This window comes from Pogona vitticeps, chromosome 1, assembly GCF_051106095.1.
Source record: "Pogona vitticeps strain Pit_001003342236 chromosome 1, PviZW2.1, whole genome shotgun sequence".
Taxonomy (NCBI): Eukaryota; Metazoa; Chordata; class Lepidosauria; order Squamata; family Agamidae; genus Pogona; species Pogona vitticeps.
Window position 1 is genome coordinate 169,946,557 of NC_135783.1, and position 17,154 is coordinate 169,963,710.

At 41.1% G+C, this 17,154-nt stretch overlaps 1 protein-coding gene across 1 annotated transcript in view; it reads right to left on the reverse strand.

Moving 5' to 3' along the window:
• Nucleotides 1–17,154, reverse strand: part of COL6A1 (collagen type VI alpha 1 chain) — a 70,003-nt gene that overhangs the window by 43,689 nt on the left and 9,160 nt on the right. Inside the window, exons 4-11 of the mRNA XM_020815151.3 lie at nucleotides 10,551–10,710; nucleotides 8,938–9,057; nucleotides 8,811–8,831; nucleotides 7,040–7,060; nucleotides 6,897–6,941; nucleotides 5,511–5,564; nucleotides 2,128–2,172; nucleotides 2,002–2,028 (exon numbers count right to left, since the gene is read on the reverse strand). Of these exons, the coding sequence (XP_020670810.1) occupies nucleotides 2,002–2,028; nucleotides 2,128–2,172; nucleotides 5,511–5,564; nucleotides 6,897–6,941; nucleotides 7,040–7,060; nucleotides 8,811–8,831; nucleotides 8,938–9,057; nucleotides 10,551–10,710 (493 nt within the window). The remainder of the gene's footprint in view (nucleotides 1–2,001; nucleotides 2,029–2,127; nucleotides 2,173–5,510; nucleotides 5,565–6,896; nucleotides 6,942–7,039; nucleotides 7,061–8,810; nucleotides 8,832–8,937; nucleotides 9,058–10,550; nucleotides 10,711–17,154) is intronic.

The following is a 17,154-nucleotide window of genomic DNA, read 5'->3' on the forward strand; positions in this document are numbered from 1 at the left end:
TGGTACAGTAAACGGTGGTAGTTAAGGAACTGGCCATTTTTTTTCTTGTAAAATAACTGTTGGAGTTTTGCAACTTCGCATGCTGCCTCTAGTAGGTGTGGCTGGGAGGAACCTTTCTGGGCTTGGGTGACTGTCAATCTACCCAGCACTAACCAATCATTCCTTCCATGCCTCTGAATTCAAAGAGAGTGCTGCCTCTCTGATATCAGAGATCAGAGATCAAAGAGGCAGATCTCAGGAAAAGATCTCTGAGGTCTTTTCCTGTCTAGAATCTATTGAAACTAGCCAGTTTGTTGAGGCCTGTTGCTGATCTGTTGCAATTGTAAGTAACGAAACCTTTTATTCTTTCTACTATTAATGTCTCAAAGTGAGTTATTGAGATTGTAAGTACCAATTACCGTATATTTCCATGTATAAAATGACACTTTCCCCTAAAATAATTAGAGGAAAAATTGAGGCTCGTTTTATACACGGAAGGAGGCAGTCGCACACGCGCTCGGGTGCAGCCACCGCTGCCCAATTGCCTTTTCCAGAGCTCACTGCTTGTCCGCTTTGGTGGCTGAGGCAGCAGCAGCAGGCAGAGATCTCCACATGTGAAGGAGCATTCACATGTGCTCAGGTGCCTCTTGATGCTGCCTCTCCCGCCCACCTGATCACCACCTCCAGTGGGACTGACGGGGCTCAGCTCGGTCGCCGCCTTGTCCCCTCCAGTGGTGGAGGCAGCAGGAGGTGGAGGCAAGCAAGCACTCCCATGCACTCAGGTGCCTCTTCCTGCTGCCACCACCACCGGATCACCTCCCTCAGTGATCGTCTCCTTAGGGCAGGGGACAAGGCAGCGACAACATGAGATGGAGGTGAGCCCTGGCAGTCACAATGGAGGAGGTGATGGGGCAGGCAGCAGAGGCAGCAGCAGCAGGAGATGGAGGTGGAGAAGCAGTTGCCCATTGACTGCTCTTCCACCTCCACCAAGGGTCAAAATTAGGGGGTCATTTATACATTGGGGGGGTTGTATACACAGAAAAAATACAGTAATGAGAAGAAAGGAGGAACTAATCTGGAGGACTTGAAGCTATTCTGCTGTACAGCTATCCCTGCACTTCTGCTGCACAGCTAGAGGAATCTACCAAAATTTCAAAAAAAAATGCAACAACAACAGCATGTATTGTTTAGCATATGACAAGAAAAACAAACACTGAATTCCTGGCTGGCAGCAATTTACCATGAAGTAAATTGTTGGAGTTACAGGGGCATAAGTATGTAAAAGGATTCTGCCCATAGAAACCATCACATTTACAGAACACAGAACAGAAAAATGAATGCTACAGAGCAGTCTGGAAAGTTTTTAATACAACCAAAAAAGGAAATGAAACTGACTCAAAAGTTGATGGAATTTCATTTATTATATGCAGTAGGATCCCCATATCTGTGGGATCAGTATCTCTGATTTTGTTTACAGCCTACAGCCTATATACAACATACAAGGATGCTGTCCTGTGGCCTTTGTCCTGACCCTTGTATGGTGTGTATAGGATTCCCTTGTATCTGTGGCTTCAGGAATCTACTTTCAATCATGTAACTGATCTCCACAGATATATGGATCCTACTGTATGTTTATGCAGAGGTTGGATGACCAGCTATCAGAGATACTACACTGCTTGGATTTACCATTAGGGATTTGACAGTACTTTGATTTACTCCAGGGGCATGGGAGAACTTGGATTAGTTTACCCTGAGACCCATTCCAATTAGACTCTATGACTATAATTTCTGTATGTATAGGTTCTATAATTTTAAATCTCAAGCCGTGTCCCCATGTTTTGCTTTCCCAGTTTCTGTCTTGGCTCATCCAGCCTGACAGTGTGTTTGGAAATCTTGAAAGCTTGCTAACATTTTGGATGGCAGCCTGAACATGCCTTTTGAATCTTTTTTCCCTCGTGGATCAACATACGGTAGTTGCCCCTGATTTCTGTAGTGTTTTACTGTTATGATTATCATACTTACCTTGTCACCTCGAGCACCCTTTTCTCCCTAAACAGGATAACAAGAAGAAAAAAATTACAAATGTAATTTTACTTTACACGGCTACTTCGGTGTAAATTGCTAAACAATAAAAGAATGCACACATGCCTTCATTCCTTGGTAACCAACAGGTCCTGGGTCTCCTTGCTTTCCCTGGGAAACAAAACAAAAGCAAAAATAACAGAAATCAGAAACCATATTGAAAATAGACACAGATGAATTTTCATGAATTTCCAACATTTGACCATATTTCATCCACACTTGCCTGTTTTCTAGAGATTTGGAAAATCACCCAGAAATAATTTGGGTTGGATAAGATATAGTCATGCTGAGGGTACACCCACTGGCCAGTATCTTATTGCAGTAGACCCACTGACCCAATGAGATTTATATATGTGTTGAGTTAAGGGGACTTATTTGCTCATGGCTAAGGGTGCAGTCACACGTACCAAAAGAACCCCAGTTGTTTCTGCCATTATTTAGATCATTTTATAAATTTCTGTTCACACAGTGCATAGGTAACATAGAATCACTTGGTCAGCCAGGCAGTTTTGTACCTTGCCAGCATGGCCTTTTGGCCATGCTTTGGTTTTCATTCCACATTATGTCTTATAGATCTTCTCACTAGAAATGCTTTGTGCATATGCATGTGCTCATGCACACTGGGGAAGACGCAAGCTTAATCACATTAGAAAAAACACATGCCATATGAGATTGTAGTTTTGGAAGAAGTAGCTTCTTCCAAACAAAACAAAACAAAAACATGTGGCACCTTAAAGACTAATCATTATATTTTAATGTAAGCTTTCGTGGACACATCTATTTAGTCAGACATTTGTCTCTTAACGATCCCTATCCACTGCACATGGGAATAAAACAATGGGAATAATCCACTGATAAGGAAGCACAAATTCCTGGATTTTTGAACTAAACACAAACCAAGTGACTACCCAACTTTTGGAGGTACAGCAAAAACTTATCACTCCCTCCACTAACTGTGTCTAGGTTTGTTTTGGAAGAGGGTGAGGAAAAATTATAATTTCTCTGCCTTGAACACACCCATGCAAGACTGCCTTGTTTGTCATTACTAAAAGGCAGAACCCTTACTGCCAACAGAGAAAAAATAAACTTCTATGCCAATGTACCTGAAAACAACAAATGGCAATGATCCAATACTTTTAGTGGTCATGTAGAATAAACAATGTAAATAAATATAGCATAAGTATATCATAAATAAATAAATATAGATTTATGGAAATTTTAATAGTTTGTTTTACCAAACAAGCAAAAATGCAAAAAAAAAAGTGGATCACATTCAAAGAGAGACAACTGAAATTTACGAAAAATGCCAAGCACTACAGTATTATTACAATGGAAAAATCTTGGATTCTTCCAGGAGATGTGACACTATGTTGTTCTATAAAAATATTTGAACATATGAATGGAGTAAGAACAGGAATGAGAGCCAATGTTTGGTTTTTATACACCAAATTTTCACCTCCAATAACCTCTGCTAAATAGTGGCAACAGTTTGGATAAAAGAATGATGGGCATGCATAGGAGAGCTGTTAATGATTAATGTTTCATAGCAGGTGTTTACTGCCAGTTTTATTTACAGTGGTGCCTCGCTTAACAATTGCACTGCTTAACAACAAATCCGCATAGCGACATGTTTTTTGCGATCACATTGCGATGTTTTAGATAGGGAAAACATCGCATTGCGATGATCGGTAAGCGAAACGCTTACCAATCTTTGCATTGCGATGTTTTACAAACAGCTGATCGGCGGTTCCAAAATGGCCACCGGGTCAACAAAATGGCTGCCTGCAGCATTTTCGCGCCCTGCCCTCACTTACCGGCGGCGAAAATGGCAGCCGGATGGAGGATTCCCCACATAGCGGTGAGTTTTTCCCCAATAGGAACGCATTAAACGGAGTTTAATGAGTTCCTATGGGTTCCCCCCCGCATAGCGACGAATCCAGATAGCGACGTTAATCCTGGAATGGATTAACGTCGCTATGCGGGGCACCACTGTATATGTTAAGACCTCATTATAACTGTAAAGCAAAAGCTCTCAGGGCAGCAAACAAAATGAAAGATATTAAAATGCAACATAGTTGAATTCACTGGCCAAAATCCTGTTACTTAGCATTGTAAATTGCACTAGAGCAGGCTCAGTCCCTAAATCAATAGGGATTTAGTGAATTCACAGCTCCATAAACTCCTTCCATTCAAATGGGCCTACTTTAACTATCACTTACTTTATCATAGTAAGTTGCAGCTAGAGTAGGCTCACTTGAATCAATGCAATTTACAGAGGCATTTTCTTATTAAATCCTCATTGATTCAATGGGTGTAATTTCAATGGAAATTGCAATGGGTGTAATTTCCTATTCTAAACAACAGAATTTTGGCTATTGTTCAAATATGAGAATTGTGTTAGAAACAAAATTCATAATGCAAACAAAATTTTAAAAAATCAAAACAAGGCATGACATAAAAACATCAGATTTGGGACCAGATGATCATCCGTAATGAGTGTTTTCCACCCATGGGGCTCGACAGCTTAGAAAACCTAGACCGCAGTCACACCAGGGAAATTTTTCTCTGTTCTAACAATATTTTTCAAATCTTTGTTGTACTGAATTGCGGCCATGTGGTATACATACTGGGGCAAATGTGCCAATGTATTTTTAAATTGCCAATTCAGTTTCTTCTATTTGGCTACACTGTAGAACAGATTTATCTTCTGTCTTGTCTCCAGGGCCAGTGAAATCCCTTACTTTTTTTTAAAGTAAAAAATATTTTACTTTACTATTTTAAAAAGTAAAAATTTAAATATTTTAAAAATATTTTAAAATATTTTACTCCTAACCCATGCCTCTCGCCATCCGTCCCTCCCTCCACCAGCAATGCCCCTGCGCTGAGCCCACTTCTTTGGGCATGCTTCTTTGAGACAGTTCCTTGCTCCTGGCCTCTCTCCCTTCTCCATTTTCCCCATTTGGTTTGACATTCACACATGCAATGCTGGTAAGGAGTATTCTGATACATCATGGGAATAAAATAATACAAGCCTCCCAGCAAGGGGGAAATAAACCTCAGATACACTGCTGGCCATGGAAATGATTCGATAATGGTCATGTGTCATGTGACCGGAAATTTACGCAATGATCTAACAGTGGTATATGTAGGGAACCTTTTCTTCATGTGATCAGGGCCCAAGTCACTATTACTGAACTTTAAGTAGAAGGTGGATGGCAGGAACAACAACAACAGAGGAGAGTGTGTGAAGGTTTATAGAAACAGGAAAGGCTCAAATGGAGTGGAGAGTTTTGCTATGTAAAGGGGTGAAACTGCTTTAAACTGCTCTTTCCAACAGAAAGATGATTTGACAGCACCTGGAGAAATTATCACAATAATAATTCAATACATTTACTAGTTGAGGCTTTATTTGTGTTTTAATACTTCCAGTATATCAACTTTCTACTTACAGGCTCCCCAGCTTCTCCTTTTTCTCCTGGAAGGCCAGGTTTCCCTCTTTCTCCCTGAAACAAAGAACCAGTAAACATTTGACACAGTTTCCATTTTATATTTAGATTTCTAAAATACAGTGATGCAAACTGACTGTTGTGTAAATACTGGGCGAAAGAGCAGAATATCCCAGTTCTTTTCTCTAATTCCAATTCTTCTGAACAACTCAAGTGTTTCATTCTGAGAGCTCAACCTTATGAATTTTTTTGAGCAGAAAAGCCACCCCAATTGCAAGGCTGTCATGATCTATGCAGACTTGCCACACCATGTCGAAAGATGGCAGACAGCTTTACAATACTACGGTCTTGGCATTCTGCAGTTTTGGAGAAATGATACATGTTGTTATATTTATTTGTTAATTAAAATAACTGTAACATGCATTTCTACTAAATGAAAAAAGGCAACGGGAATAGGTAGCCAAGAAAAGGAAGGAACTTTATTAAGGGCAACAAAAAAGCTTTGAGAAAATAATCCCTTTGGTTGTGCATCTAAAGTCCAATAAATAAGGAGCAAAGGAACCTTCCCTAGAAAAGGGGTTCTACAGTTTTTGTGACATTGTAGATTTGGCCCTGTTTTGTGTCACCATTTGTACTTTGAACAGTGGGAACACATGAAACTGGTCCTTTAAAGAAGATTTCACATAAAGACATCATTGTGTATCCTGTGCCCAGATTATTCAGGACTTTAAAGGTTATAGTCAGTACTTTAAACTGCACCTGGACAATAAACCAGGAGCTGATGAAACAGTTGCAAATTGGCATTGCATATGCCTTGCAAACTGTTGGAGGTTGATACTCTAGCAAATGTCTTGGATATCTTCAACTACATATTAACAAAGATATGAATCACTGTACTCATGAAGATTTCTTAAGAAAGGTTTTAGCTGGCAGTGATGCTGAACTGGAGAAAATGTCTTCCTAGCAAACAATGCCAGCTCTGCCTCATGGTGTAGCACCAGATTGAGCAGCATCTTTTAAGAAGCTGTGCACCTGAGAGAGCATAGACTAATCCAGCACTGATTGAATACCTGCCCATATTGGGTGTATTCCCAGATAACTGTACTATTGTCTTCCCTAGATTAAACGTCAGTTCATTTGCCTTCATCTAACCCATCCCAAATTCAAAGTAATGACACAAAATTTAATTTCCCCATTTATGGAAGATACTTCAGAAGTATGGGTGGGAGTGGCTCACAAATGTCCCATCTCCTTTCTTGTACTCAGTGCTGTCTTAACATTTCAGTATCTCCCCTTAGCGCATACAATCCCCATAGGATTAGGACTATTTCTAAGATCCATCTGAGGATCTTATAGAACATAAGGCTTATAGAAATGGCAGACACACACCTCATATCCTGGATCCCCAATTGATCCTGGGGGGCCTCGGGGAGGCTGAAAACAACAATGAACAGATTGTGATTACAACAGAGAAACACAAAGACAGTGCACTTGTGTAACAATTCTTTGAAAGACAATGCATTTATACTCACCTGGCATTCATATGAACAGCACTGGAAGCAGACAAAAAGAAAGCATATTGTTAGAAGAAGGCCAAGACTCACCAAGTTCAACACAAGTTACATTCTCCACCCTGCCAGTATAAAACTGTTCATGATTCTGCAATGAACTAGCATTTGACATGTTTCCTAACTGCAAATTTAGTCAATCCTAGGAGAGGCTAGTAATGTGCTACATGCATTGATGCAATAAAGCAGCAAAGGCTCCATTGTTTTCAATCTTTTTGAGCACTGGGTTCAATAAACTGGAATACTAGCCAAAAACAATTGCTATGTAATTTGATTACATTTCAGCCTGACATTTCAGAATAGCTCTTTAAGAATTATTTTATACGGTTTTACTATAACCAATATATCTAAGGCTGTTTATTCTCCAGGTTGCATCTAGTTCAGTCACTGATCATGTCCAGTTTTCTGAAATGTCTACGCTGAGGTCATAGTTTCATCCCATAACAATTTGTCAGTAAAGCATACTTAATTTTCCACTGTGTAATGAGTAACATAGAAATTGAATGCATAGATTTTGCTAGGAGAGTTATCTGCAGCTATTAACACCACCATCATTTTATTCATCATCATCATCATTGTAGAGCTGGAAGGGACCCTATGGATTATGGAGTCCAGCCCCTGTCAAGGAGGAACAGTGGGGAATCGAACTCCCCACCTCAGGTTCTGTAGCTAGATTCTTAAACCATAGAGCCATCCAGCAGTTCCCCTACAGCATACCAAGAATTCTTTAAAGACTTTGTTTTTGATACTTCCAAGAAAAATAGTTGTTTGATCTACTTACAATTGATAACTTCTAACCCCACTAGAATAACTTTGTTTAATGTCAATCAAATTTTCCCCTATTAAAAGCTATGTAAACTTTTGTGTGAAAAATCACCGGTCTCCATTTCCTGAATGACCTATTTGTACTCCATGTTGGATATGGAAGGCAGAAGTAGCACTCCTTACTTTCCTCACTTGTAGGATAGCAGATGTCCTAGCAACAGCTATCCTACAAGTGTAATTTCTGGGACATATAAAGAAGTCCCTTCCTTGCTATCAACCATTGGCATTTCTCCCTACATTTGCTGGAGTTTTCTATAACTTCAGCCTCCATTTAACAGGATGTTAGCTTCCAGTCATTATGCCCAGTAAGAAATTTTGTGTCATTCCCCCCGTCCTTTGCAGCAATATGTGAATAAATAATAGTATGTGTGCCTTACTTTATCACAACTTGTCAGTTGAGGTATTGAAGGCAACATCTGCTTAGAAAGGAGTGTACAGGATATAGCCCCACACTCAAAGTGTGGGTCCCTACAGTGTATCCTGTTGTGTGGTGAAAGGCTGTACTCTGCTTTGGAAGCTAGCATGCTGTTGGTTACTCTAGGTGGCATGAGAGGCCTGTGGGAACAGGAGGTGGCAGGGTTATAGCCCTTGGTGGGCTATAACTATTTTGTCATTCTCAGTGAGATTGCCAAACCTGAATGGGCTGCTTACAGCCCCTAAACATGTTCCTTGTGATGCTCCTCCAGCTCTAATGATCCTTTCAATTAGAAAAAAGATGCTACCTGTTCTAATTTTGTTTTTTGGGGGGGGGGAATAGATTTTGCATATTTACAGAGCCTGTGGTGGTTCCAAGGGCAGATAATTGGACTCTGGACCATCTGAAGTTGCCCATTTTTTTCAGCAGCATTTGAGAAACTAGCAAAACTCAAAATTATTCCTCAGTGGAAATTGGTGCATTGAGAAAACTTACTGCTTGCTCCACGTTCTTTGTCTGAAATATATAAAAATAAAGAAACCACATGAAGCAGAAGAAACAAATAGCTTGTGCACAATATTATTAGGCAGTCAACAAATAAAGAGGGGAGACAAGCACTTACAATCATATCGATGATGGTGTCGATTGTATTGTCCATATCACGTTGGGATAAATCACGTCCGGTTGCTGTGAAGTTGCGACGATATGTGTGGTCTGTGGCAATCACACTAAGCCTGGATTCCTGGGACAAACACATAATCACAAAATAAAAAACCGAATATTTAAGCTGGAATCAGAAAAAGAAGCACCAGAGATCATTTAACAAGAGTATGCTTGCTATTGGAGTGTACCAACATATTTTAGAAGGAAATTAGTTTTTACTTTAGAATACAATAAAGCCTTTGACTCTGAGGATGATGAAAAGGTGTGAATCAATCTATGAGAAATGGGTGTGCCATAATATTTGACTGTCCTGATGAACTAGAGGCAAATTTAAGACAACACACAGAGAAACATGAGAGTTTCCATTTGATAAAGGTGTCAAACAAGGGTGTATTTTTTCTCTCTATCCGTTTAGTCTACTTGCACACCATATATGGACAGCAGGATTGGTGGAAAAAGCATCAATAATTTAAAAAATGCAGATGGCACCATCTAGCCACCTAGAGTCATGTTACCAGATAGGTGGGATATAAACAAACAAACAAACAAACAAACAAACAAACAAACAAATATTAAAATGACTACTTATAAAGCTCAAATAAGAAAGTGAAAAAGCAGAATTACATTTTAATATTAAGAAGATAAAAATAGTGAGTACGAAAGAATTACATAACTTTACAATTTCTTAGTCTCTATAACATCTAGTTATAGAGGCTAAGTTATAGAGCGGTGGGCTCGGAGGCAGGCAGCTGCCTGGGGCGAGAAGGGGTGCACTACCCACCGCCAGCCAGCCAACCCCGGACGCCCGGTCTCCTTGGTGCGCCACCCCCCTCCAGCCACTGCTGCCCTGATCCCGATCCCCAGCGGGTGCCTCCATCTTTGCAGCGCTTCCTGCCGCGACTACTCTCTGGCTCGGCGCCCCAGGGGTGCATGCGGGGATTGAGTCCAGGCCCTTCACCCCTCCTTCCCTCCCTCCTCCCGAGGCACCAATCTGGAGCACCCCCGTTCCCCCTCCCGCTGTCCCCTATTTATGCATGAGCTCTTGGGGGGGGGTAGTGTGGTGCCGATCAGCTGTTTAAAAAGCCTTGCTTTGCCATGATCGGCTCCCCAAGCAGGGAACCGATCATCGCAAAGCGAAATTCCCCCATAGGGAAAATCGGAAAGCGATCACAAAAGCGATCGCAAAATCTTCATCGCAAAGCGATTTCATTGTTATCCAAAGCAATCGCTATATGAGGCACCACTGTATAAGATGTTAGTAGAGAATGAATATTAAACAATAGCTTTGAAAGAGATATGGCAAGGAGATATAAATAAAGAAATCCATTAAGAGGTATGGAAGAGGATTGGGGGAAAAAGAATAATGAAAATATGTCAGTTAGGGTAAACTGTTATAAAGTGATAAAGGGGAGAGGGAGAGAGAGAGAGAGAGAGAGAGTCCTTCCAGGTCATATGATACTGAGAACCAAAGGATCAGTCAAATCCACTAGGTAATATCCTGTTCCTGCTTTGATTCCCTCTGTTTATTGACAGCAGTTACTCTAACAGCATCCATGTGTATGTACTTCATACCAGATGGTCTGGAGATATGGCAACAGAGAACACTTTGATCCCCAGATGTTTTGCTTCATTGGCAGCATCTTCTAGTCCCCCGCAGGGCTCTTTGTAGCCTTCCAAGGGATGTCCATCTGTCACCACTATCAGGAATTTATTTTCCTTCTGGTGAGACCCACTGGAAAAAAATTTTAATGAGTGAGTGAGCAACAGTCCATACTGTCTCTGCAAACATACAATTCTTGACACATAAAATCCTAAATATTTGCCCTCATGTACTTGGCTGTAATACTCCTCTAATGATTAATTACATAAAACTGTACTCCTTTGCATTTGCTGATCATCTTATCTAATCAGTGAAGCCCTAACAAAAGGCTGAACATGAGCAGTTGTTATGCTCCACAAAATGATGGGAGTGGCTGTGCCGGTAGATGGTGATTTGGCAACATAGGCATGGTATGGGTTGCGATGTTTAGGGACTGTGGGAGCACTCGCCTCTGAGATCTGTTCTCAGAGTGTCTCTTAATTTTTTAGTTTTTTTGAATCAACGAATTTAGCACTGGGACAATGTATTGATGTTTAGTACTAGAGCACCTTTTCATAGAAAAACAGGAGCAGCACAGAAGTCCACACCTCCTGTCCATAATTTTTCCTCCCCACCTTTTGATTTTTAAAAGTCAAATCCTTTAGCTTTCTCCAATGTAGAAGGAAAAGCCCTATTGGTCACACATATACACAAAACAGCTTCCCCTTGCATCTTGTGAGAGAACCAAGAGAGCACGCGGACACACACACACAAAAGCACCAGTACTCATCCCTCTCAGCAAAGCATGTCTCCCAATATTTTTTAATCAGCTTCTCCTGCTTCTTCTTCTTCTTCTTCTTCTTCTTCTTCTTCTTCTTCTTCTTCTTCTTCTTCTTCTTCTTCTTCTTCTTCTTCTTCTTCTTCTTCTTCTTCTTCTTCTTCTTCTTCTTCTTCTTCTTCTTCTTCTTCTTCTTCTTCATGTGATCAACATTCCAGTTAGCAAAACAAGATGAGGAAATAGTCACTGAGGATGGAAAGCCTCCTTAAGGTAGTTCTTTTGAATTGTGTCACCTACAGGTGCTCCAAATGGAGCTGCAATTAGAAAGATTTTCTTCCTCCTCTGCTTCTGTGACCTCAGAAGAGAAATGAATGCTCCAGTGCGACTTCACAGCAAGATAATGTGAGTTAATTTGCCGTTCCATTACTGTGTTGTTGCATCCTGAGTTATTGACATTTCCTTCTACTCTATGTTTATAAAACTGAAGTCTATTTTATTTGGTGGCTGCATTTTTAGAAGGCAAAGAGGTGCCCAGAATAAACATTTAAACTTCAAAGAAAAGTACAAACTAGTAGCACTTTGGGAAGAAAAAGTGAAAAAATTGAAGGAATGAGTACCCAGGCTTAAAGCTGTACAAGAAGATGAAGAGTACATAGACAAAACTCTTCAACAGCAGCAGCAATCTCAGGGGCATTAAATAGGCAATGGAACCAATTACTTCTAGAGGTAGTGAGTGCTCCAACATTGGAAAAATCTAGACAACCACCTGGCAGATCTGCTTTGATTTGTATTCTTGCATTGAGCAGGAGGTCGGCTTATGTAGAGAGTTCCAGATTGGAATTCAAAGGATAATAGCAATGAGAGAGTAAAAATTGGGGAAATGTAGATGAGACAATAGAAACACTCTTTTTATATACAGTGGTGCCTCGCATAACGAGCACACCGTTTAACGATGAATCTGCATAGCGATGCGGATTTTGCGATCGCTTTTGTGATTGCATTGCGATGTTTTAATAGGCAAAACATTGCATTGCGATGATTGGTAAGCGTTTTGCTTACCGATCTTCGCATTGCGATGTTTGCAGAACAGCTGATCAGCGGTTCCAAAATGACCACCGGGTGAAGGAAGAAAATGGCCACCCGCAGCGTTTTCACGCCAATTCCTCGCTTACCGAGGTGGCAAAAATGGTGGCCTTATGGGGAATCTTCGCATAACGGTGAGTTTTGTCCCCATAGGAACGCATTAAACAGGGTTTAATGCGTTCCTATGGGTTTTTTGTCCCATATAGCGACGTTTCCAGATAGCGACGATTTATCCGGAACGGATTATCGTCGCTATGCTCGGCACCACTGTACCTCCTGCAACACTAATTAACTTCGTTAGAACATTATTTGCAAAATGCTCAAAGGAGAATGGAGACAGAAAAATTCTGATTAGGTAAAATTATGACATGACAACACCTAATCTTATTGAACACATACTTAGAACGAAGATAGCTAAGGAAGTGGCCACGGGCAGGGTTGTGGGAGGCTCCACCTGTTCCCCTCTTATGGGTATCTCCATTAGGAGTCATCCCAAAGAAGGGCTCAGGGAAGTTCTGGTTTATTCATCACCTCTGTTACTCTAAGGGGGGGGGTGCTGGTGAATGATGGAGTTTGTTGGTGAATGATGCAATTTCTGGAGAATTGGCAGCTGTTAGATATAAATCATTTGATGTGGCCATTAGGATGGCACATGCCTGTGTGGGGGGATGTGAGCTGGCAAAATGCAACATTAAGTTAGCATTCCATCTTCTGCCAGTCCATCTTGATAATTTTGAATTGTTCGGTTTCTCTTTTAAGAGAAGTTATTACATGGATAGGGATCTGTTCACAGGCTGCTCTGCCTCCTGTGCTGCCTTTGAGAAGTTTAGTACATTTCTACAGTGGGCAGTGCGCATCATGGATGGATCTGTGCATGGGGTCCATTATTTGGATGGTTTCTATTTTCAGGTACAGTGGGTTCAGGCCGTTGTCAGTTATTTCTGGATGGCTTTTATAGGTTGGCTGATGACCATGGGTTTCTCTTAGCAGCAGAAATGGCAGAAGGCCCCATGACCAGGCTACTTCCTTAGGCATTGAAATAGATAGCATATAGGGTACCCAAGGATGAGCTGTCTGGCTTTCAGGTCAGACTAGATAGCTTCCTGGGCAGCTGGATTGTGCACCTTAGGGAACCACAGGAACTGGTTGGCCACTTGAACTTTGCTTATAAGGTTGTAGCACTATTGAGAGAATTTTTGCACAGGTTCTGTGAGGCCATGTGTGGCTTGTTAAAGTCATACCATAGGCACCACACAATGGCTGAGCTAAGAGACAATGCCACACTGTTTCCTTCCCTGGACTCTTCTGTGTCTCTGGGCTAACTGTTCAGGGGGCTGACTCTGACTGCAGGCTCATCATTCCCATTTCTATAGGGGATCTAGCTGTTTCGGAGGGAAGACTCAGAGGGAAGAAGGTATCACAAACCAACAGGGAGGCTGCCCCCCCGTCACCTTCCTCACATGCTGTTTGCAATATAACATTTTAGTTTGGGTTAAGCATGTTCTGGGGCCAGACAGCAGCACTGTTGATGTGTTCAGGTACACAAGCGGAGATGGCCTCTTAAGGTAGCCTCGGAAGGTGTCAAACCTCAGTTCATGAATATCAGGAGTGAGGTGGGCCTGAGAATGTCTCCCCAATTTGAGCTTGCCAGGGCATGGCTGGCCATAGCAAGGGATATGCCTGGTCCAGACTTGAGAGGGGCCTGGATGGTCCACCCGATCCTATGCCTAGGTTTACTGCACTACCCTATTTCAGATCAGGGATTTGAATAGTCAATAAAGTTGTGTCTGAAGTTTGAATCCAACTCTTGTGTCTCACTTCTTTATTTACTGGTTGGGGGGAATAGGTAATCTTGTGTGTCACAGGATGAATTGAAACCTGTTCTTTTCCCATCGTTATTAACAATCAGTTTTGTTGGATGTCTCCATCTGTATATTATTCTTTTTTCACGTAAGAGGCTTGTGAATGACTAGTATATTTTGTAGCTTCGCAAAGTTAAAGGACAAAGATCTTGTTAAAGTTGTATGTTTGCATTCAGGAACACAATTGGATTTTTGTCTTTAAAAGCTGCTAAGATGGGATCTTTCCTGTGATGCCTTGCAAATCTGACCACTATGTCACCAGGTTTTCTGTTTGTTCTTATTGAGGGACAGAAAGTTTTGTGCATTGAAATAAAATCCATGTTTAAAATACATAGTCCAGAACACAACAGTTGGTGTTGAAGTAATCAAGTCAGTTCCAGATCCTGGAAAACTGAATCCTCTCACTCTCAAATTTGGGGCATTTCCCAAATTTGTTTTCCAGGAACTCAATTCAGGCCTTCAGATTGGCAGGTACAAACTGTTTTTATAGACTGTTGGTGCTCAATCCCCAACTCCAAGGCTTGAGTGGCAGTATTTGCAGTATTTGCTACACCTGGAAGTTTCTGTAACAGATCATTAACCTCTTTTTGAAGAAAATTAATAGTAGCAGCCCATTGAGCCAACAGTGTGATGTGGTTACAAAAAAAAGGGCAAATGCTATTTTAGGCTGCTTTAATAGAAGTATAATTTCCAAATCCCACAAGGTGCTGGTCCCCCTCTATTCAGCACTGGTTAGGCCTCACCTTGAGTATTGTGTCCAGTTCTGGACACCACACTTCAAGAAGGATGCTAATGAATTTGAAGAAGTTCAGAGGAGGGTGACAAGGACGATAAGAGGGCTGGAAACCAAGCCTTATGAGGAAAGGCTGAAAGAATTGGGTATGTTTAGCCTTGAGAAAAGAAGACTGAGGGGTGATATGATATCACTTCTCAAATATTTGAAAGGCTGTCATACAGAGGAGGAGCAAGATCGTTCTCGATCATCCCAGAGTGCAGGACACGCAACAATGGGCTCAAGTTAAAGGAAGCCAGATTTCAGCTGAATATCAGGAAAAACTTCCAAACTCTTAGAGCTGTACGACAATGGGACCAGTTACCTCAGGAGTTGGTGAGTACTCCAGCACTGGAGGCACTCAAGAACAGCTTGGATAATCAGCTAGCAGATATGCTTTGACTGTATTCCTGCATTGAGCAGGCAGTGGGCATTGATGGCCTTGTAGGCCCCTTCCAACTTCACTTTTCTATGATTCTTCCTGGAGTTGTTTTATTTGTTAATTTGATCCAAGTTGCCTTGAGGCCCTGTCAGTGACTTTCCCTCCATGATAGTCAGCTCCATGCACTAGCCTTCTCTTTTGCAGCAGTTTTTTGCTCCCCAAAAATTAGTCTAGTGAAGATTCTTTAATTCCTGTGAATTCCTGACTCATATCTTAAACAGCTACTTACTGTTAGAAGTAATCATTCTCCTTTGTTAGTTTAATTTTAATGTTTTTCATATTTAGTCTCAGGAGATTAGGCAAAAGCAGTCATTGTGTTGTCACAGTGTGTTGTCCATCTGTTTTTGACTCAACATACTTTAAAAGCTATAAACATTAGAGATGGGAGCTTTCCGTGGGGAAACCTTCTGCTTTGTCCTATCAATGTAGCTGTTCAGTTTCAGTGTGTTTCCCGTCTCTAGCAATTGCATCATGTATCAGATATATTATCTATATACATTCCCATTATTGCCACATATATACCACAGCTATCGTTATATGCCTCAGGTGCTTCATGCCCTTCTTTTCTACCTTAGTTAAGGCTGAAATAGAGTCCCTGTGAAATGAAGGCAACTTGCAGACTTAGTATTCAAGGTGTGATGATTGTGCTCAGCATAATGTTATGAATGTAAATAGCCACTAATGTGATGTCCTGTGAAAAGAAAAGCATCCTGACTGGGTAAATACAGAACTTCGTCATCATTTGGCAAATCTGGAAGACACTGAAAAAAGTCCTTTTTGGCCCCTGGGAAGAGAATGAACATTTTGACCTAGATAACATGGATCACACTGCCTGCTCAGATGACCTCAGTTACAAGCATGTAGATCAAGACTGTAATGTCTTGCCAAACAGAACCCTTCCAATTCTTGTGAGATTAACCAATACTGTGTCTCACAATATTTCTCCCTGCTGAGACATCTCATAATGGCTGCAATTAGCATGAGTGACTCCTAACCAAACTGGAAAGCCTTCCATGGTACCAGTAGCCCAGAGGCCAAAGGGGATTGCTAACAGGACTTTCCCTCCAGTTGCATAAACACTCCTCTCCTGCACAGGCCAGGGAAAGGCTTGAATAATATTAACAATTCACATTGATATAATGCTTCATATTCTAATCTTCTAAAATAAAGTCAGTATTATTACCATATTGCAGATGGGAACTGAAGCTGAGTATAGCTTGCCTTTGGATACTAGATGGGTTTGTTGCAGAAATAAGAATATGTAAATGGAAACCAGAATATGTAAATAACTCATTTTCCAGAATATTTCACACAATAGTTGCAATTGTATTAGAAACTTGCAAAAGGTTCTATTCTGGTCTTTACAGTATCCTTTCCTGTCTATAGAGGAATGTGTACATTTGTGAGTGGGTTGTGTTTGCTAGCTCTGCTGTCATCTACGTAGTTTAGAGGTCCATGAACACAACAGCCTGTATGTGTGAGGTCTGATTTCAAATCTGTACCCTAAAAACTGTACAAAGATGGAATGGTAGCACAAGGCTAATGTGAAAGGCCACATGAGAGACAAGGGACAAGTCACCTTTTGTGAATGGGGATGTTTCATGTGAATACAACTTACCATCCTACAAATATCCTTTGTTTCATACCCACTTAGCACTGT